This window comes from Triturus cristatus, chromosome 3_1, assembly GCF_964204655.1.
Source record: "Triturus cristatus chromosome 3_1, aTriCri1.1, whole genome shotgun sequence".
Taxonomy (NCBI): Eukaryota; Metazoa; Chordata; class Amphibia; order Caudata; family Salamandridae; genus Triturus; species Triturus cristatus.
Window position 1 is genome coordinate 709,496,894 of NC_140583.1, and position 25,492 is coordinate 709,522,385.

A 25,492-nucleotide genomic window follows, 5' to 3' on the forward strand; every position below is an offset into this window, starting at 1 on the left:
TTGCATTGTTTTTAATAAGTAGGACATGTGTACTTGGCTTTTACATGTCCTAGCAGTGAAAAACTAATTGACAAATACTGGGTTACCTTTTTACATTTTATACGTGCTAGCTTTAGACTGGGAGAAGGTAGAGAGAGACATGGTGTTTTAACAAATGTATTGCAATTTAAAATATTTAATGATTTAGTCGAATTTTAAGTTAGAAATCTGAAAATGCCACTTAGAAAATTCGAATATAAAAAGATGTATCTTTACTGACAACAATTAAAGCATTTGATTCGTCATAGTGGTCACGAAACTTAGAGTGGCCACATTTTTATATAACCCTATATTTTTTACTCAAATGTACAGCAGTTTTGTATCATAGCATGTTAGACTTTGGAACGCTATACCAATTGTGAAAGTCAAGCAACATTTTTTGCCACAACTACATTAAACATACTTGTGTAAACATTAACATTTTTGACAAGCAAATAACATAACCAAATACATACAAAAATCCGTTTAAAAATTAACGATTTGTAATGTCCCAGTTATCAATTTGAATTTAAGGAGTAAGCTTTTAATACTTTTGTCTATACTCCTACATCATAATCAGGGGTTGGAAAAATGCCTCCGAATGGGCTTTAATGGCGGCCTGACCTGGGTTTTCTTTCTGTTTTCATCAGTTCTTTATCCCAAAGTCTTTTAACCAACTCCCTAATATTGAAAGTGTTGATGCGTTTCTAACCAGACAATTCAGGGTTTTCCTCACTACCATGAACTGAATGACACTAATCGGAAAGAGGGAGGAATAGAGTGAAAGATATAAATGTGGCGGAAACATTTCTGTTGTAATCTTGGTTTGCTCTGCCCCCCCCCACTCCTTTTCCCTTCCACATGGTATCTTCCCCCTCCTGCTGTCAACGTTCTACTGTAGCCTCCTCTGACACTGTTGGTCAGAAAGGCTTTGGACACAGTTGGTGATGTCTTAATAAACTTGTGTCTTACCTGACAAGTTTCATTCTTCTCAACACTGGCGACGAATACTGCGTGGGGGCAGTACATCACCATCCCCAGCTGTCAGCAATTCCCTGTCCATCCTTTCTTGGGTTCCGCCATAAAGGATTCCTTCTTCACCGACGGTCACGGACCCTGGTTCTGTGTTCCTGTTCCAATCAAGTGAGTGCGTTCACTCTGATTCAAGGCGTTCGTTTGCACTGGTTGGTCAGCTGCCTGCTGTCTTGCTGTTTTGTGACTGCGTTACATCACCGGAGTCATTGTCAGAGTGTGACTCTCTGTTGGCCTTCCTGCCTTGTGGCGCTGTTCCGGGTCGTGTTCCTGTCACCTGCTCTGGTCTGTCAGCTGCTGTTGCCCGGCTGTTTGTGACGGTGGATATTCCCCACGAGTTTTGTGCCTCGCCGCAGTTTCGGTCAGAGTGGTACTCTTTGCTGGCCTCCCTGCTTTGTTTGTGCTGCTACGCTTCATTCACCTCGTCCTTCAGCCGCGTTGTGCAGCGCACCCGTTCCGGTTCTCCTTAGCGGGTTTCTGTGATCCTGGGTGCAACCGTGTGTGAGCCGATAGTTGGGAGTGTTTCTGCCTCCCGCCTCTCGACCAGATTCTTCCGTGTTCTGAGGAGATTTCGTCATGAGAGCGCCCCTGGTGGTTTAATTTTCCTTTCAGCAGATTCCTCGTTTCAATCAGAGGCTATTTTGAAGGAAAATAGTTTAATTCTGTTCCTCAGTTTCCACAAATTCTTCAACGCTGATGGGCACAGCCTTTTTCGCCTGTCATTGTGGAAATTCGTACTCTCTGGTTGGTTTGTGACATTGTTCCACACGCTGATAGGCACAAGTTGTTTTTGCCTATTATTCCTATGAGATATATATATATATAAAAAGTATTGGTCGTTCTATCACATTGTATATTTTCAGAAACAATATCTTATCACATGGTTGGTACCTTTGAAGTCTTTTATCCGCTTTAGTAAGTGGTTATTCCTTCTTTGTGAACATTTTCATCATTCTTGGTCATTTTTTTGGCTTCCTTCCATTTTGTCATTATTTTCACTACTTATTGGATGTTTTTCTAGTCAGGGTTTCCAGTATGGCTGAGTTAAATATGGCGTTACCTCCATCTTTCCTCAATGAAGAGGGGGATCCAGCCATATGTTGGAAAGATTGGAGAGTCATATTTGAATCATACTTGGTTGCGATAGGAGGAGAAAAATTTTCTAATTTCAGGAAACAACATATTTTGCTACATAATCTAGGAATAGAGGGTAGGAAAATTTATAATAATTTGGAAGGACCTGATACAGAGGATGAAGGAGGTAGTGATGGGGATTTCAATGTGTATTTGGCTACAATGAATAAGTTAGAGAAACAATTTGGTAAAGCGATAAATGTTGTATTGGAGAGACATAAATTTTTCTCAAGGGTTCAAGGCAAGAGTGAAAAAGTCAAATCATACATTGCAGCTCTTAAGGGGTTATCTAATACTTGTGATTTCGAAGGGTTAACTGATTCTCTCATCAGAGACCAGTTGGTCAGGTGTACGAACAACCATAAAATTCAAGAGAAACTGTTAACAGGAAATCCTGATCTTAAACAAGCAGTGGACATAGCGTTAAGTGTGGAACACACAGCGGAGTGCATAAAAGAGATTAATGTGGGGGATGATACTAAATGTCATGAAGTTAATGCTATTGTCAAGCAAGATAGATCAAAGGAAAAGGAGGTTAAACTAAAAAATGTGAGTACTTCAAGTGTCAAAATTAAATGTTACAGATGTGGTAATCCTGCACATTTGGCTAATAGTCCCTCTTGTCCTGCTAGGAGTGCTACATGCCAGAATTGTGGCAAGAAAGGACACATAGCCAGGGTATGTAATAATAATTCTATGACAGTTTCCTTGGTTAATTCAGAAAATGTACCAGATGATTATAAGTTGATTTTTCAGGTCGAAGACAAGGACAGTACTGTTAAGTTTCCGGAATGCACCATCAAGGTAGACAACAAGTTGATAAAAGTCTTCGCTGATTCATGCTCCCCATACACTTTGTTAGATGGTAAAGTATTTGAAGGGTTATTTCCTAACAAATTAGGAACTCTTGAAGAAGCTGATATAAAACCCAGAGGGTATGGGGGAGACCCTATCTCGTTGTTGGGGATGACTACCATGAGAATTGAGTATAAAGGCAGAAGCACAGTTGGGAGAATCTATGTGTCAGAGAAAGGATCCAATTTAATTGGTTGGAGACATCAAAAAGATCTGGGTATGAAGCTAGATCCTAACAGCACTGACCAAGTTCTTTTAGTGGATAGATCAGTGTGTGGTCAAACTATCTGTGAAGAATTCCCGGCGGTTTTCACTAATGAATTGGGCCTACTTAAAAACTACCAACATTGCATAAAACTTAAAGACAAGGCTAAAGCCATCGCACATAAAGTGAGGCCTATTCCTCATTTAATGCATGAACCGTTACAAAAAGAACTAGACAGACTGCTTGAGCTAGGGGTCATAGAGCCCATTGAATGTTCCCAATGGTTGTATCCAATTGTTATCACGTCCAAGGCTGCCAGCAAGGATATTAGGCTTTGCATTGATCTTAGGGACCTAAACAAAGAAATTTGGGTAGATAGGCACCCGCTACCCAGAATACATAAAATTCTAACTTTAATCAAAGATGCCAGTCATTTTAGTGTCCTTGATTTATCATCAGCCTACCACCAAGTAGAGTTACATCCGGAGTGCAGACATCTAACCTCTTTTGTTACTCCGCTAGGGGCGTTTCAGTACCTCCGTATGCCTTTTGGGCTAGCCTCGGCAGCAGCTGCACTTCACAGAATCATGCAGCATGTACTCAAGGATGCTCCAGGCACGATGTGCTTTCAGGACGATATTTTGATATTTGGAAAAAATGAGTTTGAACACAATGACAGGTTGAGAAGTACCCTGAAAAAATTGAGTCAAGCAGGTCTTACCTTAAAAAGAGACAAATGCCAAATAGGTGTAAAGTCTGTAGAATATTTAGGACACACCATCTCCAGTGAAGGTATCAAACCCAAAATGAACCTTGTGGAGGCAATACTGGAAGCAGCTGCTCCCACTAATGTAGGTGAATTAAAATCCTTTTTAGGGTTATCCGAATATTACTCTAAGTTTATTCAAAATTATGCCAGCAGAGTAGAACCGTTAAGAAATCTTCTCAAAAATAAAATGCCATTTGTATGGAATGAAAACTGCAAGGGAGCTTTTGCAGACATAAAAAATTGCATTACCCAAGCTCCTTTCCTGGGTCGGTTTGATCGTACAAAAACTACTTACCTTTCCACGGATGCCAGTAATAAAGGGTTGGGAGCCAGCCTTACACAAAAAGTAGGAAATACTGAGCAAGTGATAGCATTTGCATCCAGAACTCTAAAAGGTGCTGAACTAAACTACTCGGTCATCGAGAAGGAAGCGTTAGCTTGTTTTTGGGCTGCTAACCATTTTAAGTTTTTTCTTTGGGGGATACCGTTTACTATCAAAACGGATCACAAACCACTCACATATGTATTCACGACCAAGGGGTCCATTAGGCTAACCCCAAGGATAGCTAAATGGATGATAGGTTTAGAAGGGTTCAATTTCAAAGTAGAGTATGTACCTGGGAGAACAAATGTAATTGCAGACTTCCTTTCTCGCTCCCCTTTAAAAGTCATCGATGATGTGAAGGAGGAGGGGAGTGATGTGATTGTATTAGAAGTAACAGGTTTAACTAAGGAAGAATGGGAAGAACCACAAGAACTAGACAACACATTGAAAACTGTAAAAGAATGCATCCACAAGGGTTGGCCAGAGCAAAAGAGCATGTTAACTGACCTGGTTGGAAAATTCTGGGAAGTTAGACACGAAATGGTTGAAATCAATGGAACTATACATAGGGGGGAGAAAATCGTACCCCCTGAAGGTATGAGGAACAAAATCATTACTCTAGCACATGTGGGTCATCTAGGGCGGAGTTTAAAAAAAAACAAAGTAAGAGAAAGTTACTGGTGGCCTAGCATGGACAAAGAAGTAGAGGAAGTAGTAAAGAACTGTGAGAACTGTGCCAAGAGTGACAAGACTCCGTCTACTAGGAAACCTCCTTTATCACCCGTTGATGTTCCTGACCGTCCATGGTCCAAACTGGCATTGGACATTATTGGGCCGTTAAACCTAAGACAAGCCTCAGACCGCTTTATCCTGGTCCTTATAGACTATCACTCAAGATGGGTAGTAACCAAATGGGTGAATATGATTGATACCAAGATCTTGATCCAGTTCTTAAGAGAAACTTTTTATGAAGAGGGTATTCCTGATGCCATTGTGACGGACAATGGTGTCCAGTTTACTTCAGAGTTGATGAAGGAATTTTTGTCTGACCTACGCATCAACCATTTGAAAACAGCGTTGTATTGTCCGAGAGCCAATGGTCTTGTGGAACGTATGAACAGGGTCATTAAAGAATGCATACAAAGAGCAGAGGCCACCGGCATTCCGGCCAAACAAGCACTACAAGAAATGCTATGGTCGTACCGAACGGCACCCAACACTGTCACTCATATTTCTCCTTTTGTGTCTTTGAAAGGAAGGAAACCAAAAACTATTCTCACAGCAGGGTGGTTGTGTAATACCTACAACTGCAACATAGACAGGTTGGACATTGCGAGAAAAATTGGAAAGCAACAGGAGAAGTATAAGTTGAGGTATGACCAGAAAAAGAGCGTCAAAGTACCTTCAATGGAATCAGGTGATTGGGTCCGTATAGACTTACCACCTGCTAGAAGGAGGAATTCTTCTAGGTTTTCGGAGCCTATCAAGATAGCAAGTGTTGGAAGAAATGTGGTCCATTTGGATAATGGACAAACATGGGATATGGACAGAGTGGTAAAATGTAACCCTACAAAAAATGATGGTGGTACTTATGCACCTGTGTCTAGGAACCACGACAGTGTTCGCAGTTCTACAAGGAACACTACAAGTCCTGTTTGGCACAAAGACTATGTTATTACTTAATTTGCAGTTATGTTTATTATCTTGTTGCTGCCTTTTGATATCCCTTTGCCCAGGGAGATGTGTTGTAATCTTGGTTTGCTCTGCCCCCCCCCCTCCTTTTCCCTTCCACATGGTATCTTCCCCCTCCTGCTGTCAACGTTCTACTGTAGCCTCCTCTGGCACTGTTGGTCAGAAAGGCTTTGGACACAGTTGGTGATGTCTTAATAAACTTGTGTCTTACCTGACAAGTTTCATTCTTCTCAACAATTTCCTTATACAATTTTTTTTTTTTTAAATTGTACTTATTTTTCCAAAGTTGACTTGTGCCTTCTATTGCTTTGTTGGCATTTAATTTGGCTTGCTGGATTAAAAATAGAAATCACGACATTTTCTTCATCAAAAATATCAAAGAGAAGCTCTTGTTGCAAGTTATCACGCTCACAGTTAGACTTGTCAGAGTGGAGCTCTTGCCCTTCTCTTTCTATGTGGAGTAATTCTACTTCTGTTGTGCCATGATTAATGCTTTGTATTCAATTATCAAAGCTGTGAGCAAAAGACATTACACATTTGCTTACTTCAATACTTTTGAAGCCACTTGCATTTACCACTACAGTGAGGTGACTGGTAGATGCACTGCATCTTTCTTAAAACATTCAAAATCTGTGCTACATTGCAGCCAAAAGGCGTCAGATTATTACTTTGATAAAATACTGTCCCTTATTGCAGCGCTGTTGCTAAGAGAAGAATAAGATTTGTTGCCAACTCAGAGCTTGGTTTCTGATTTTCTTAGAAGTAAAAAAAATAAGGGGGTAGGTGAGCAGCGCTAGTGGCAGTCTAGGAAAACAATGCTAAATAGGTTTCTTGTTTAGCTAAGGTTAGACCGCCAATAACCATTATATGCTGCTGATAAAATACGCGGTAGGCCCATTTAAAGGATTTAATATCTTCTACAAAAGCAGACTGCAACCTAGGTTCTGCGTCCTCGAGTCGTTGAGCTTATTTTCATCATTTAGCGCGTTTAACCAATCTGTGATGGTAGCTAGTTTGTTATCATTGGTGGAGGACTGTGCTATTGTGGCTCTTTTTCATTCGACCTGTAACAAGAGTCCAACATTCCCAGCTTATAATATTTTTAAAAAATGTGCAAATAGTCAAAATGATTACGAGATTCATTCTGGTGCCATGGTCCTATCAGTTGCCAGGATAGAACGCTCATATTTTAAGAAAAATAAGGCATACATTTTCATGTTCACGGAGCGGTCATATCAGGGGCATTCTGGGTATTTCCGTTCAGTTAGGGTATCCATACCTTAAATAGTAGTGAGATCGCTAGAATCGTTAGTTTCGTACTTTAGATGGTCATAAGATCACTGGAGTCATTCTGGAAACAGATATTTGAATATCAAGGAATTTCAGGTTGTTATTGTAGCTTAGAGGGTGCGATTTCATGTTCGCCAGGTACCCATATCAGATGCATTATCGGTATTATAGCTCATTTGTAGATTGTTCTGGTATGAGTGTGTAATACATCAGCTGTTTTTAGAGAGATGTGGATTTAATCTATCAGTGTATTTTTTTTCAAAGGGGGAGTGGGTGTAATAGTAGTTTTTTTTTTGTTGAGATTCTACAGATCTGCCATCTCCTTCAGCCACTGAGTTGCAATGTCAAAACGTAGGACTAAATAGGCCTCCGAGTCCAACTTTGTTCTAGTGCTCCCCCTCGTGGATCGGGTTGAACGGCGGCTAGGACTGTCCAAATGAAGTAATTTTTCATATGTTGTCAACAAAATGGCTTACAAGTGGTGCGTTTACAACTTTACAAAGAATCCTTGATGTTTGCTGGAAGATCTTTTTCCTTTCTTCTTGGTGTGTGTTCCCAATGTACAACTTCTGACAAGGGCAAATTATTCCATAAACAATACAGTATGCTGCCATTTAGTTTTGTTAAATTGAAAATCAGAGCCTTCTGATGTCTGGTTACATACCACACTTGTCCTGCATTTGTGGTGATCTTTCAAAAGGGTGAAATTCCAATGTTTTCTTAGACTACTTTTTGCTGACGTTGGTGGAGTTAAGGCCTGTATTACCGGTTTACCTACAATGGCATTCCTTTTTTGAGCCAACAAAGGGTGCTCAAGGGAACGGTCCAGTTTAGATATTAGATGCCAATTACGCATGACAATCTTTTTGAAGTGTTTTTTTGAGGACAAAAGGTGAAAATAAACATAATACGCTCAGATGTATATTCGTCTTTTTTCTCTAAATGTCTTCTATTGGGGTGAACCAAGCTCTTTTCATTGAGTTGTTACGTCAAATCCATAAGAACTGTCCATATGGCAAATGGTCTCAAACTTTGTGGGTGAAAGCTGGAGTAGAGCAAGGCTTTATTCCTATCAGTTAGCTTTCGATGCAATGTTATTATCCATCTTTCTATACCCATAATTTGTGATTGATTTCTTACTTTTAGTCATGCTGAAATTGATATCACGAAATCTGTTTTTCAGACAATTGTGGAAGTGATCAGGGAATCTTCCTCTCGCATCCAGAAGCATAAAATGTCATCTATGTATCGAAGCCACCATGTGACTTGCTTGCTGTCCACAAGGGTTGTTTTTGTAAACAAATGTATCCTCAAATTGCACCATATAGAAAACCATCAGCTCTAGGGCAAAGGAACAATAATAATTCCTATTTGTAAAGTGCAACCATGTCACCATCTCATGGGTTTCAAGGCGCTGGGGGCCGTCAGGGAGATTAAGTGAGCTATTGCCCAGTTACATGATGCTGAGGTGCCGACGGCACCAGGGATCGAACCGTGAGCCCCACGCTCCAGAGTCGCCGTTCTGTCTGCTGCGCAACACCTCTCCCAACTAGAACATCCCCATTGCAGTCTTTGATTTGAAAGAAGAATCTTAAATATTAAAATAATTTCTCCTTAGGGCCAGCTGTTCCAAGTTTATGAATTCAGTCGGGACACAATGTAGTCTTGGTCTTGTTGCCAACTATATTTCAATCGCTTGCTGTCCATCCTCTTGAGGAATTAGAGTATAAAGTGAAACCACATAAAAAATTGCTAGCCTTTGGTTTTGGTATTAAAATCCAAGCCCTCAATTTTGCTGATAAGATCCATTATGTCCCTGAGGTATGATGGAACTTTCTGGACTAGAGGTTTAAGAAATATATTCACTTATTGGGAGATGGGCTCGAGAACTAAGTCGCAAACCAAGACTATAGGACGTCCCGGGGGAGATTTTCCATCTTTGCGTTTTTTCGGAAGGAAATGCATCACAGGTATAAGTAGACTCAATTCTTTTATGAAATTCACACTCTTTCGGACCTATGTGCCTATTTTCAAAACCTTCTTGGAGAATCACACAAATTTCACCTTGATAAAGGGAACCTGAAGTAAACAGAAAACCCAGTTCCCCATTTAAAAGCCCATTCAAAAGGTAGTTTTTCCAAACCTTAGTTTTGTTGCATGAGTACAGACAAAAGTAATAATATTCTAAATGCGAACTGGGACATTACAAATAGTTATCAATCATGGGATGTTTAAAACATTTCTGTATTTGATTATGTTATTTGGTTGTCAAAAAGTTATTGTTTACACAAATATCTTTAACACCTTCACACCGAATGAATGGTTCCATCATGCACCACAGTGCTCTTGTGCCGTGGACAGAACCTTTATATCCTCTGCATGGAGCACCAAGTCCCTCTCCTGTAAACAGCAGTGTGATTTCCTTTTTTAGTTTTTATTCTATGGAGCCAGGGAAGAGCTTGACCAACCTCCCGAGACTTTTTTCCCCAATGTAATGACCATCGCATGCATGGGGCACTGACGTCATTACACTGAATCGGGGATTTATTTGCATTTATATCGAGGGGTGCTCTCAATGGGCATTATCTTGCACCCACCCCTCCCAAAAATTGTCAGTCTTTCTGCCCCCCAACACCCCTGGGTGCAGATGGAGGGATAGTTCCTAGATCCAGCCCGCTAGGCCCCATGGTTTATTTTGTTTTTAAAGAAGGGTGGGGGCTGCCCACAATGTGCATGCAATGTTCCCCCTTGCACAACGTAAGAGGGATGGTCTTTCTGCCACTTGAGAGGCAGAGCGCAGAATAGACACCAGGGATTCTGCTTTGGGCACCTACACAAGTGAGGTATCATTTTTATCTTGAGACAGAAGGGAAAGCTGGGTGGTAGAAAATCTGTGCAGGTGCACGCTGATACCACACAGAAATGTGTGGAAATGATTTTTCTTTTAGCTGAACTAAAGGTTTGTGGAGGGTTATGTGCTTCTACAGGTGTCTAGTTTTCAGAAATGTCTGGGTTTTGGTAGGTCTACCTAGATGGCCGCCAAGCTCTGGAACAAAAACGCAGATACCCAACCTATCTATCATAAAATAGCCTGTTTTTGCAAAGAGGGCTCCTGCGTTTTGGTCCCGGGCTCAGAGGCCATTTAGGGAAACCTACCAAACCCAGACAGTTCTGAAAACTAGACACCCAGGAGAGTCCAGGGAAGTATGGCTCGTATGGATCATCCAATATTTTCTTACACAAAATCTCCCGCAAACACCAACTTTATCTACAAAAAATAAAAAATTCTAATTTCTGGGTTGGAAAGCTTTGAGATCACCAAGCCATTATAAATGTTCTACCACCCAGCACCACCCCAGGTCTCCTGTTAAAAATACTACTTTCACTTGTGTGACTGGGCCACAACATAGTAGTGACCAAAACGTATTGGGGAGGCATCTCAATGACCTGGTTTTCAAAGGAGTCATCTGCATTTTTGGTCCTGGGCTCGGCGCCTATCGTGCAAAACCTACCAAACTTGGGGAGTTCTGAAAACTAGACACCTGTGGGAGTGCAGGGAAGTGTGGCTTGCATGGATCCCCAACATTTTCTTACGCAGAATCCCCTAAAAACTTCAACATTTGCATTAAAAAAAGAAAATCAAATTTGCCTCACATATCTGTGTGGGGAAAGTTGTGGGATCAAAGGTAGGAAGGGTATGCAGTTCCTAACGGGACGTTAATCTGCTCAGGTCAGAATAGTTAGAAGTCAGCAGGGAGTGCGACTCTTTAGGAACAAATGCCCTCACACCCCTACATAGACGTCATGATTCATCATTGGGCTTTAGCTCCACGTTGGGCTGGCACTGCAATTGCAGACTGGCTAATCAATGGGGGCTCTTTACTGGCGATCCTTTCATAAGCCGTTTGTAAAGTGTAGGTGTTAGAGTCTAGGTGTAGAGTGGTGTAGTAAGTGTAATGTTAAAAATAGGACAGGGGTACTCTCCATAACTGATTTTAATGATAGTCCTCCTGCCTATACTAAAGATAGGGACCCCCACCTACTACAATCCACTTACTAGGTGTGTGAGGGCATGTTCCTAAAGAGTTGTGCCCCCTACTGACACTTTAGTACTGTTCTGACCGGAGTAGATTAACACATCTTATTAGAAGCAGCATACCCTTCTTACCTTTGACTATTTAACTGGAGCATGTATGCTGGACCTTAATGTGCTCAGAGTCTCTCCTTTTTTGATATATAAAGTTGTGGGATCACCAGGCAGACATTTCCTACCACCCAGCTTTCCCCCAGATCTCCGGATAAAAATGATACCTCACCTGTGTGAGTGGGCAACTGCCTTTGACAGGAAAGGGCCCAAAACATTGCAGGGAATCAAAATTATCCATCAGAAAACGACGTGGTTTTGCAACAGGGCACCTGAGTTTTTGTTCCAGAGCTCGGCCGCCATCTAAGGAAACCTACCAAAATCATACATTTCTGAAAACTATACACAACGGGGAGTCCAAGGATGTGAGGCTTGCATTATTACCCCCAACGTTTTGTTACCCAAAATCTGCAAAACTCAAATTTATCTAAAAAAGAAAAAAATCAAATTGTTCACACATTTGTTCGAACCCAGCTTTCCTCTTGGTCTCCAGAGTAAAATGATACCTCACTTGTGAGGTTTGATGTCTTCACAATACGTTTGGGTCCTTTCCTGTAACGGGTACTTGACCAACCCACAAAACTTGAGGTTCTATTTTTATCGGGAGACTTGGGGAACGTTGAGTGGGTGGAAGTGTGTGGCTCCCCGCAGATTCCTATACTTCCCATCACAAAAATGTAAAGAAAATGTGTTTGTTTTTTAAAAAGTTTAAGGTTTGCAACGGATTCTGGGTAAAAATCTGCTGAGAGCCCCACAAGTCACCCCATCCTCTTTTCTTATATAAAAAAAAGAGTCATTTTGAAAAATGCCCTCAAATTCTCATGCTAGTATGGGTAACCACAAATTCGGAGATGTGCAAATACTAAACTCCATATGTTATTCCCATTTCATGGAGGCAGACCAAGCAGCGAAGGGTTTAATGTATTGATGGCTAAAAAAGCTGCTTGAGTTTCACTACTGGTGTAGGGTTCAAAGTCTATGACATGCTGTGTTAAGCTGCAATACATTTGGGAAAAATATAATGTTAAATAAAAATGTGGCCACGCTAATTACGTTTCGGGACCACTATGACGAATCTAATGTTTTGTTAATTGGTGTCAGTAAAGGTAAATCTGTTTGAATTTACAGTGGCTTGACCCTACTGACAAAAAATAGGCCCAACCCCTTGGCAATCAAATTCACTTTTAGAAAGTTGGCATTTTAACTCTACATTATGCGGACGTACTGATCCAGCCAAGGGGAAACTTCCTATAGTCACACATTCATCAAGGTACAATTCCCTCGTTTTAAAGCTGCATTGCTCTCAGTCCGATGCCGAGATCCTCACCGAGTTAAAATACCTACCTTGACGGGTCCATAAGTACAATGTACCCACCACACTCACAGCACACTTTAGTACGTGGCCGATACTTGCATCTCAGTGGCTACTCCACTTTTTAGCCACTTCACTTTGGTCCTGATGAAAGCCTCATGAACGTCGCAGAAAGCTGAAACTAGTTGACCACACTATAAGGGATAATGAAGTACAATTTTTACTCATTATATCCTGCCTATGCTTTTAACCATGTCCTGAGAACCTTTTATTAAATTGTCATACAAGGGTATTTCTTAGAGACATTTTTAACATTAAGTCACATCTCACATAAGCACTCGCCTCACACAACAATACCCGCTCCGCTGTAATCAGGTGTTGAAGCACAGCTGGGTTGCATTCGGCAACCCAGCTGGGACCCCAATGATGAAGCCTGCCACCAACTAGGTTGGTGGGGGAGGGGTCTTCTTAAAACTCCACTGGAGGTCTGTGCTCCTGTACAAATTCAGGCATCACTTCGAGTGACCCTATTCCTACGGGGACGTGTCCGCGTAGTTTACTGCTCATCTCAGGGGGAATAGGACATAGCCCCTTATAATCCTTTCCTCACTCTCCTGTTTATCACTAAGCTTAAGCTCAACCAGGTGCTCATCTATGGTGCCTTACAATAGGTCAATTTACAATTGGTACAGATACAACAAAAATCTTACTACGGGCCTCTTTTTACACTAAGAGTTTGTGAAAGTCCTTTGGGTCAGAAAGCATGGTCAATCTCGGCAAATTAGGGAGCACCATCTACTACAGGTACAGTGTCAGAAATAATGTATCAAACAACCAGAGAAGCAAAAAACAAACAGATGACCAAAGATTTAACTCAACATGCTACTGTGATAACATACTCACATGCGTTAGCAAAATATTTGCTCCAATTTTTTCTTCATTACTGGTTGTGTCATCTGTGTTTTCAAAAGGACTTGCAAGAATTAATGCAATACAGATTTCTACTTGAGTATGTAGAAAATTATTCCATATGTATTTAAAAAACATATCCTGTTGAAAAAAATTAAGATGGGACAGTAAGCAAATCTGCCTTTTCAGTCTAATCAAGATGTCGCATTACAATATTTAGTTAAAAAGCATTCCATTACGTTTGTGCTAGCATATGCTCATCTGCTCAAGTGATGTTTTTCTGAATAGAAGAATTTGTTGGGACAGATAATAAATTCATGTGCTATATGGGCAGTAGTTGGGTACCAACTGCAAAAGCCTACCTTAAGATGTTGCTTTCAAAAGTATCAATTACTATGAATTTAGCCAGATGCCACCAAAGTCACAATGTTATATGCCCTGCAAGTACCAGCGTACATCTCTTGAAGTTTTTAAATTGGGATCAACAAAAGCAGGGCTTCATGGGGAGTGGTCTGAAAGGGGTGAAGAACAAGTTATTTACCTTCAGTAACACTCTTTCTGTGGATAATCTACCTAGAGGCAGATTCTGAATATTTCCCAGACGTCAGACTGAACCCGTAAACTTTTAAAGCAGTACCTTTGTATGCCAGTAGGTGATGTTGTACTGCTCTGTGCCAACATTGTTTAACTCCAGAAATGACACAGAATCATACATAGGTGCCACTCGCATGGAAGGATGTCAGTGGCTTTCTACTAGAATGTCGAATCCCCAGACAGACCCAACAATAAATCGGTTATGACCAGTGTGCAGACCCTAGATTGGGAAACATTTTTTGTGCGAGTCAACCTAGCTCACAGAATAGGGAGGATGGGAGGGTCAGTGAGGATTCATTGGTTAATCAGAGCTTCTATCAGAAAGTGTTACCGAAAGCAAGTTAATGTTCTTCTCCTAGATACTTCTAACCACAGTTTCAGCACCGTTCGAATAGGTATCAAAACTCTACCTCCCAAGTGGCTGCTCTGCGAACTGTCTGAAACTAAAAAGATCTGCAGGAAGGAGCAGGAAAAATGCCCATCTCAACGGATATAGCTGTCCTACCAGTAGTATAGAGTGATGCCTATGCAGCACCTTGGCAAATATCTAGAATAGGTACTACGGGTTCCAACACAGTGGAATCAGCCTTGGCTCTGGTGGCATAGGCCGACAAATCTTGAGGGGATTGGTTCTTGACCAATGCATAGTAAGCTTTAATGGAGAGCACAACACACAAAGATGATCCTGTTCTGCATTGCTTTGCCCTTCTTTGCTCCAGCGAATCCCACAAAGAGCTAATTATCCACACACTGTTCCCTTGTATGACTGATTAAAAAAAGCTAAGAGCCCTTTTAGGAACCAGCCAATAGGGTCTGTCCTCTGTAGCGGGGTGAGGTTGAGAAAAGGAAGTTGGTAGAGCAATGTTCAGCTGAAGTGAAAAAGACTCACCACTTTGGGAAGAAAGGAAGCACTGTTTCTCATGATCAGTTTGTCTGGTACCAGCATAGTGTAAGGCAGGTTGACAACGCGAGATTGCTGCTCACTCACCTGCCGCACTGAGGTTATGTGGATTAGGAGCAATGTCTTGAAAGTGAGAATATGTAGTGGACAGCTGTGCAGCAGTTCAAAAGGAGTAAACATCGAGAAGGTGAGGACCAAGTTAAGGCCTGACTGAGACATGATGAAGGGTGTAAACAAATCGCGACTTAAACAATGAAGACTGATCCGGCAACTGCAAAAGAGCCAACTGTGGCCAAAGCAAGTCCTTGAAGGGGTAACGGCCAATTCAAAAAGCAATACTTAGGATGACTTAGCTTCAATTTGGAGGGAGATCGAAGGCAGTCAATTGTTGCCTTTCAATCTCCAAGCATGGAGGTGAAGATTGAACAGGCCAGTTTGCACGACCTGGCCCTGCTGCTGAGACAGAAGATCCTACCAAAGTGGCAGTCTGATCGGAGTACAGATGCTCATATCCAGAAGATCTGCATCTCACTGTCCATTATCAAATTCGGAGCCACTAGGATGACTTGGTAAGATAGATCTTGGCGGGTAGGTATACAGGAGTCTGGAGTTCTACTCTAAGCGGAACATATCCAGAGAGCAACGCCTTGTAAAGTGCTTACATTGCACGATCTCAGCGGTGGCAAACCGATTGAGTCAAAGACCTTCCCAATTGCAGAAGACCTTGCACCACATGTGGTCCGCTATTGGTGTTCACAGATCACAACAGGAAAATCCCCTTGTGTTCCAGCCACTTCCAGAGGAGTTCAGGTTCCAGGCACAACATCCACGACCCAGCGGTGTGTTGCAATACCACAGAGCGGTGGAGTTGTCTGTAAAAACTTGCACCAGATTCCCTCTAATGGTTGGTAGGAAGGCCTTTAATGCCAAGTGGAAGGTCCGTAGCTCCAGAAGGTTGATGTGGAGCTGACCTTCGCCGGAGACTAAAGACATCTGATATCCACTTCTCCCAAGTGGCAGCCTTATCCCAAAACCAATGCATCAGTCACCACTGAGTGCTCTGAACGGGGAAGGGACAGGTGTCTGTCGCTGCCCTAATCGCAGTCCAGCACACACCACTGCAGGTCTTTTGCACTCTCCTGCAAAATCTGGGCATGATCAGCTGTCCTCCTAGTGCTATGCCAATTTCTATTTCAGATCCCACTGCAAAGTCCACATATGGCGCTTGACCAACAGAATAAAGGAGGCCATCATTCCCAGCAGCCTCCAGAGTGGATCTCACTGAAACCAATAACAGAGACTGAAACATCGAGATCATAGCCCGAATGTCCAGAACCTTCTGTTCTGGAAGGAATACATGAAACTGCACCATGTCCAGAATTGCTCCAATGAAGGGGAGAATCTGCAAAGGAGTAAAGTGGGACTTCAGCAAGTTAACTGTAAAGTAGAAGTGAGGATGTTCGATATCATCTGGAGTTAGGCGATCACACCTTCAACACCCAGTCATTGAAGTAGGGGAAGATTGGAACCCCCAGAGTGCCAAAGATGGGCTGCGGCCACTGCTATTATTTTCATTAAGCACAGCAACCTGAACATGCTCCTTCTACCCATGGACAACGGATAGCATCTACAGGCCTGCAAGATGGGGTGTGGAAATAGGTGTGCTGCAGGTTCAATGCTGCCATTTGGTCTCCAGGATTGAGGGCACAAAAGGCCTGGGACAAGGTGAAATCTATAATTAGTTCTTCTGCAGAGAAGCATAAAGAGGGTGAAGGTCTAAAACAGGACAAAAGCGTCCGTCCTGCGACACCAGAAAGTAGCAGGAGTAAAAATCACAGCCTACTTCTGATGCGGCTCACTCTCAATAGCTTCTTTGGGCATGAAAGCCCGCACTTCACACTTTAAGAGGGATAGATGGTCATTTGTCAGTCGTTCCAAGCATGGTGGAAGTTGCCACAGCATAAGAAATTGTCATATTCTAAGTTATAGCCAGCCACCATGGTAAATAAATTCAGATCCTGCATCCAACAGGGTAGCTGTGTGCTTCGAAGTACCTACTAAAGAGGTATTGGGCGGAAGACTGCACTGCACACTACCCCAGTTATCCACGTAGTCTGTGGGTACTGGGTCTCAACCACGAAAAAGCTGCAAAATTGACTGCAGAGTCGGAAATAGACGGAGATATTGGAAGCCCCTATCATAGCTACAGTTGGGTCTAAACTATTGGTACGATGACTTGTCAAGGAAGACAGGCCCAAGGACCACGCCATGGCTCTACTATTCTTTAGGCACTCAATGGCAGTCTGCTTTCTCACCGAAAAGATGAGCACCATCGAATGGCATGTCATTAAAATTGGTCTGGACGTCACCAGAGAAGCCCAAGGACCTCATTCAAGGGTGCCTGAGTGAGATACTGGTGCCACTTGCCCTGTTGCTGCATCAAAGTCATGCTGAATTGCCTGCATAAGGACAAGGACCAAATAATCAGGGACACCAGTTAAGTCCAAGGGGATCAGGGTGCAGCCTCGATCAAAGCAGAGCCAACTTAGAGTCAAAGAGTATAAAAGGTTGCGATTCATCTTATTGTGTCGGCAAAGATGCTCCAGGGTCCAGCGCTAGCCATGAAGCCAGCATCGGAGTCAGCAACAAAAACTGGAGAACCTACAGCAGGTTCGGAGTGTACAACGAACCTGCCGAAGTACCAAGTGGAAGGACCTCAAGTCCCAAAGTCACACTAGAGCGTGTTGGTAATGTGCCAAAGAGCTGCAGAATGGCTTAACAGAAATCTTCTTTTTGTTGCTGCATCCCAGACATATGGGTTGCTTCAGGGGAAGGGTCAAAATCCGTTCCAAAGCAACTTCTTAGAATGAGGCGTGATGACGCACTCACAGCTTCTCTGCAGTTCAACTGAAGGGAAGGGCCAGAGTCACGAGAACTACTTTAGGACCTTCCCTTTGATCAGTCATTGCGTGGAGACTTTCGATGTTTGGGGACGTAGAGTTTTGCCTCATGGTCCCAAATAGCCTTTGGATTCATCAAGGTACGGTCACTACAGGCCTTGGAATTATGTTCCAACCCCCAGAGGGGCACTAGAGTGCCGGCTGCGAAATGGCTGCCACCTAGTGAGGCTCCGAGAACTGGACCGCTGATCCATTCATTATTGGGCGGATCAGGTGGGTGTCGGGGTCCCCAGAGGTATTCCGGCGTGAGAAGGCAGTGGACATCCGCGCACGGGTGAAACGTGAGGGCATCCCCACCGTGGGGCTGGGATACAAAATGGTGCCCCGCGAGAAGTGATTTGAGAAGCTCGGCCCGGACGGAGCCTCAGCACTGAAGGAAAGCATTGCACTGGCTCTCAGCCCAGTGGGCAGCCAAGACGAGAAAACCCGCACCTGCGGAAGAGACTTGTGCCGCTGACGAGTAGACTCTTGGAGTGTAACCTGCGGGCAGGGTCTTCCCTTCTTTGGTTCCCGGTGAGTCTGAGAGCTGGATTGCGGGTGCCTTGGACTGAGCGGGCGGGCCGTGCCTGTGAGGTGGAAGATCTATAGCAAGGAGGAGCGCCCTGTATAGCAGCACGAAGAAGGTACCCTGCAAGCCTGCCAGACCCACGTTATGAAGTACGGAGGATTGGCGGGTGGCAACGTGGGAGGCCACGCCCGAGTTCCGCCCGGCGAAGTCATACCAGGAAGCGCCCCTAGCACTCTGGACCGTGGTGGATGCTAGAGAGGGAGACAGGAGAGAGTGCCTGCGGCCCAAACCCTAACCCCACACAGGTATTGGAATTACCCCCTCCCTGCTCCCTTGTGGCACAGGTGACTAGTGCAGGAGGCCGCGTGAGGAGGGGGCGCGTGGTAGTGGGCCTCTGAAGTTCGCTGGTCACCGGAGGGAAACTGGAGAAATTGACTGATCACCATTGCAACCCAGCTGAGGATCCTGCTGCTTCTAGTGGGACATGGCCACCCACTGCCAAGGTCCACATAACCGAGAACTGCTCCCTGGGAGTTACAAAACGGCCACAAGGGTGTTGCAGAGCGGAAGGCAGTGGATGGGGCTGTAGAGGTGCCTTAAACACACAGCTGGCTTGGCCGCTCGGCACGCAGAGGGGCGGGAGCGGACCTGCGTGGGAGGTGGTGCCCAGGGAGCGTGGGGTCGTGTTGGCCACTGCTGGTGGGGGCTGCGGACAGGGCCACCCAGTGAACCCGAAATGTGCAGTGGGTGTTGTACACCAGTGGCCCCGGCGACGGTGCACCTAGAGTTGTGGCTCAAGTTACACCGATCCGCGGTGACGAAGCTTAACAGAAACCACTGCATCGCCATGGATAAGAGACACCAAGCAAACAAAACTCTCTTTGAGCAGCGGAAAACCCCCCGTGGGATGCTTCCACCGGACGAAGAGCAGTCTGAGGGGGCTGTGTCCTCCGTGCACCCATCAGATGCCAACATACGATAGATGATACAGGACCTGAAGCAGTCACTTTCGACTATAGACCTCAAAATCGACTCCATGTCGGATCGGCTAGACTGGTTCCGGGCAAAGTCTCGAACCATGAAGTGCTGCTTACAAACGTCAAACAGCACACGTCTGCGCTGGAGGACGAGGGTACCACTACTCGCGAAAAGCTGCTACAAATGGAAAAGGTGCTGGAGGTGATCCGCAGCAAAAACGAAGACTTCGAAGCTAGATCATGCGGAAACAATCTGCACATAACGGGTGCCGGAGTCCACGGCCATGACAAGAGTCGAGGATTACGTTGAGTAAATGCTCAGGGTGATGTTTGGGAACTCTTTCCAAGATCTGCATAGTGGAGCACGCGCACAGGTCCCTGGGCCAGAGGCCACCACCGGGAGCCCCGGCAAGGCCAATAATAGCGCGCTTATTTAATTATAGGGACCGTGATTCTGTGCTGCGCAGAACCTGTTATCTTCAGTACACAAAGTACCAAGGTAATGTAATATCTTTCTTCCCCGATTTTACCTCATCAGTGCAGGCCGCACGAAGGGAGTTTGTGCCAGTGAAAAGAATATTGCAGCAGTAGGACATCAAGTATTCGCTTCTCTTCCCAGCCAAGATTCTCATCTTCCACCAGGGCAAGGCTGTTCTTTAAAGATCCTAAGGCGGCCATCAAGTTCCCCCACCCCCTTAAACACCCGGCTCCGACCGCTAGAGCAAATAGAGCGCGCGCAGAAGGGGACCACCTGGATGTGAATGACTGAGTCGTTGAGTGTTTGGAAGTAGGCCTGTGGAGCAGAGCAGTGCGTGGCTGCATGAGACTGATCCCGCAGGAATTTCTTTTCTCTTCCTTTGGCCGAGAAAACTGTCTCGCAAATTTGGGGTGTGGGCCTGCCCAATCCGCCCAGGATGGATGGGGCTACTCTAATACCCACTCCTAACTATACCTGGTCCAGCCACTCAGCATACAGTTCCTGGGTTTTCCCAAGCACCAAGTGCCCCCTGCAGGGATGACTCCCTTGACAGTTTCTATTGTTAGTCACTGTAGGCCTCCTTTGTTTAACGGGGTAAACTGTCAGCCATGTTTGGGGGCTGTAGTGGGCGGTGGGTGGGTCTGTTGGTGGGGTGCACACTTGCGGTTTGTTTCTCTTTGCTTTTTCTCCTCGATTTCCTTATCTTCCCGCTCTTTGACCCTGCCTCATTTCCCAATAGGTGCACAGGGCAGTCCAGCGCAGAATGATCTTGCTGTGCCAGGGGATGGGTGAGACTACTACGGACTTAGATGTGCTCATGGCACGGACATGGAATGTGCGAGGCCTGAATGACTAGCGAAAGGGGAGACTGGTAGCAGCATATCTTAAGCGCCAATAGGCGAACATATGCTCCTTGCAGGAATTGCACCTAACTAGACAGGACTGCGTGCGACTCAGAGCGGGGAGGATGGGAGAGAAATTTGTGTCAGGCTCTTTAACCCCTTCGCCGCGGCGGGGCGCTGTGCTCGTGACGAGCCCAGCTTGTTATGAGGCACAGTGAAGCTGTGCTCATGACGAGCTGAGCTCGTCACGACCTCGCCCACTGATTAATTCTCCCGCACAGGCAGGAAATCAATTGCACGTGGGCGGGCCGCAACCGTTATGACGAGCCCAGCTCGTCGTGAGCACAGCTCCACTGTGCCTCATGAGCACCGAAGCAGCTAATTATGCTAGGGGCACGGCTATAATCCTCAGAACGGGACTTCCCTGCGCTCTTTGTTCTGGATGGAAGGTACGTGATTGTTGCAGGGGTCCCGAGGAAACAACTGGTCAGACTAGTGTCGGTTTATGGGCCGAATGTGGACAACCCGCAATTCTTCAGCAAGGTTTGGAGACTGACGGACTCACCCTCGGAGCTATGGGAGGCCTTTAAGTCAATAATCCGAGGCAAATGCACTGCCAAACAGGCAGGCGTACTGTGCTCACTCCGGGGAGATCTCCGGCGCCTGGAAGGCGAAATCCGGAAACTTGAGCTAGAATACTTTGACTGCAACCGCCTGGAAACCCTGGGTAGGGAGACTCCCGCACAATTATGGAGAGGGGGATCACGCTGGTTTAACACTGGCGGGTTTATTAAAGAAGCCCTGGGCTAGCAAGTATATTGGAGGACTGAGCAGAGAAAATTGGGAGATAGTTGTGATCCAGGAGGCGGTGCAGGCAGAGATGCTTGCATTCTATACCTCCCTGTACTCAGCACAACAGACAGCAGGGCATCCGGACCTGCTCTCCCTCTTTGACTCGATTGAGCTTGCCTGCCTCAGCGACAGGCAATGGCGATATTTGGATGAGCCCTTCTAGGAGAAAGAGGTTATCGCTGTGATTTGGGCCATGCCTGGGGACAAGGCCCCTAGGATGGAGAGTCCCACTGCCTCCTTTTATAAAGAATATGCGCAGCTTCTGGTCCCTTATCTCCTCAACATGTATGAGGAGTCCTTGGATTGCAGTACACTTACACCCCTTCACTGCGGGAGGCACTTATTGTGACTATTTTGAAACCTGACAAAGACCCGCTGATGTGAGACTCCTACCGGCCGCTCCATGATAAATCTAGATAAGATACTGACCAAGCTAATTGCGTCGCACCTACTCCCTCTGTAGCCAGCGGTGCTATGGCCCGATCAGTGCAGTTAAACACCCAGGTATAGCACGTCTCACAATTTGCACACCTTTTTCACGACCATGCAGGAAATTGACAGTTCTCTCCCCGCTGTGGTGTTTTTCTTAGACACGACCAAGGCTTTCGATACCCTGGAGGGGCCTTACTAGTTTGCTCTTCATTCTCGCATTGGCATCAGCCCCCTATTTCTCAAAAAGATTGCTCTATCATACTTGGCTCTAATGGCGAGACGGAGGGTTAACGTCCGGTATCCCCCGCAATCCCGGTGACTCGCGACAGGGGTACCCTCTTTCCCAATAGCGACGGAGCCACTGGTGGCTCGGCTCCGCCAGCATCATGCTAGGCGTGGGTTGGACTTCACCCCCAGAGTGATTCTTGTTTCAATGTATGCTGATGACATGAATCTACATCCGGCTGAAAACCTGGACCCACTCATTCGAGAGGTAGTCCGGTTTGGCGGAGTATTGGGTATCTCTATTAACTGGGGAAAGTCTATTATCTTTCCGCTTACACCAGCCACTGAACAGTTCCAATTGGAATTCCCGCTTCAGTGGGCAAGCTCCCAGGTAAAGTACTTGGGGATCTGGCTCAGTCGGAACCTAGACGAACTTTGGAGCCAAAACAATGGTAGGCTTATGGAGTGGATGGAGAGCAGACTTAGCAGGAGGAGATCACTTGCCCTATCCCTTGCGGGTCACTTTGGCATCGCCAAGATGGTGGTTCTCCCTAAGTTTCTTTAGGTTTTTATCAATTTGCCTTCTCTCACTATGGCATTTCGGCAACGACTACGCTTGAATCTGATAGCGTTGACGGGTCGACAGCCCAGAGTAGCATGGGACATCCGGACGCTGCTGCTTGATCAGTGTGGGATGGCAGCTCCGGACAATGAGCTGTATTACAACTGTACCCAGGGGCAGTTTGCCTATCACTGGGTATTCCCGACCCTCTTCATGGCGCACACAGCCTCGGAAAGTGACAGGGCGGATGCAGTGCCCCTACATATGGCACGGTTTGGGTCCGAAGGGCGACCCCAGGCCATGTTTGATACGGTAGGCAGCACGAAGTGGGCATGGCGAGAGCTCAGACGCAGAGCGCGATTGGTGTTTACATTCGCCCCCTCGATCCCGCTCATCAGTCACCCGGAGCTGCCATTCACCGCCGAGGCGGGGGTGGGTCGGTGACTGAGAGGGATTCAGCTGAATACGATTGAGCGGGCGTTCCGAAATGGGGTGTATCACCATCGACGAGGCATTAGGTTATGAGCACACAGATACCGGACAGGTTCACTTACTACCAATTACGAGCAGCGCTGCACGCACTATATGAATCCTTACCCATAGCACCGCCAACATTTCAGGAGCGAGGACTACCTGAAAAACCCCTCACCCCCAAAGCTCATCACCCGACTCTACAGGGGCATGCAGCGCACCTCCCCGGTGTGTACTCCCCCATGCAGCTGAGTGGGAGAGGATTCTGGGGGGTACACTTGAAGATGGCACATGGGCTTACTGTTGCGCACAGCTCAAAGAAATGTCGCCCAACTATAGGTTAAGGCTGATTCATTTTACATGTATTCATAGATTGTACAGGACCCCCGTATGGCTGCATAGTGCTGGTCTGAGTGAGGATAAGACGTGTGTGTGTGTGTGTGTGTGTTGCTGAGCCCCGGAGGCCTCCTTCATTCACCTGGCATGGGAGTGTCCCATGGTGGCAAGGTACTGGGAACGTGTCTTTGAGGTGCTGGCCCTGTTGACGAATGCTATAATTGAACGCTCCCCCCCCTGGTGGCCCTGTTTGGGTACATGCATGGCGTAGCTGCTGAGCCCTGGAAACCGGTAGCCATGCTCGTGGCCAAAAAAAGGGTGGCTATCTGCTGGGGCTGCAGTGCATGCCGAAGGCAGAGGAGTGGCTCAAGGATGCAGCATTCTGCCATAATCAGCTGTCTGATTACTGGGAACTGATGCCTTTAGATATTTTGGCACCACTGCTGAGTTACCGGGACTCTCTGTCCCCTGGTGACAGAGCCGATACGATGACGGCGGCCTAGGTGCTGTGAGTTGGCTACGCATCACCGTTGTGGCCTGTAGGCAGTCTGGTCAGAGCTAGAACACTTCACCTTCAATTGGATATGAGAGGAACTCCCCCTACCCCCGTTTGATTTATACCCATTGGTTCGGCTCTTTTTCTATATCTTTTTTCTGCTTGATTTGGTTGGAGTGGGACCCTGTCCTATCTCTCAGGGAGACGGACACTATGGAACACTGAAATGGACTCTAAGGACATGGATGATTTGCGCCAACGCACTCCTTGCTCTGTGCAACAATATTGTAGGTGATTATTTTGTTAATGGCAAGCACACCAGTAAGGTTGTAAGGAGCAACAGTGTGGCTCTGTTCTGTATTTCTGTGAACGTTTGCTTTTTTAATATACAATAAAAAGAACTCTTAAATAAATAAATGTTCCAACCCAGGCACATATAATATGGAAGGGGTGGAAGTGAGGGGACTCACAGACACTTGTCTGCAATAGTCCCTAAATGGTTTAAACCCTGTTCAATGAATTTTGAAGAATTTTTAGAAGTCTTATGAAGAGAGTAGGGGTATCTCCAGGTCTACCTTTGGTGGCACAGAAAGAAAGCAACTGCTGTCAGCACTTGCGAATAGCGCCTATATGCGGTTCCACACATCAATGCTTGAGCAGGACAAAGTCAGTGTTGAGGTGCACAATGCCACATACTGGTATGCGAAGGTACTACTTTAAAAGTTTCTGGACCTAGTCAGATGCCTGAGGAAGTTTCAAAAGTAAGGAATCTGCCGTTAGAAGTATCTATTAGAAAGAAGATCATGCTGCTGAAAATGCTGGAAAGCATCTGTAAAGGACAACAGAATGCAGCATAGGATATCTGACACCCAAACCGCAGAAATACTCATGTATAGGCTGTCATGTTCCTGGCTCGTGGTTGCTCCTGGAGAGATCAGTGCTACATAAAAAATTTCTAGGCACAAGGTGCTATGTTATTGTCACAGCCCAACTAAGGCTGAATCCTAAGAGGTGAAATAACCTTAATTGTCCAGAGAATTCCTGTTACTGAGGAACATTCCATGACACTGCACAAAATTACCCTTATTGGCCCCCCGTTTTGAAAGCAGCAATTTTTAAAAGCATGAATATCTAATGATAATTCTATGTAAAATAGTTCATCAGCAAGACGTC

General features: G+C 45.3%; 1 protein-coding gene across 25 annotated transcripts in view; it reads right to left on the reverse strand.

Annotated features, from left to right (window-relative positions):
• The window catches only part of PPP6R3 (protein phosphatase 6 regulatory subunit 3), a 1,519,855-nt gene that overhangs the window by 748,952 nt on the left and 745,411 nt on the right, over window positions 1-25,492 (reverse strand). For all 25 annotated transcript variants that reach the window (XR_014978878.1, XR_014978880.1, XR_014978879.1 and 22 more), the window contains one exon: window positions 13,680-13,826. Coding sequence is in view for 20 of the 25 variants with exons in the window: in XM_085644788.1 (XP_085500914.1) it covers window positions 13,680-13,826 (147 nt within the window). In the remaining 5 variants the exon portion in view is untranslated. The remainder of the gene's footprint in view (window positions 1-13,679; window positions 13,827-25,492) is intronic.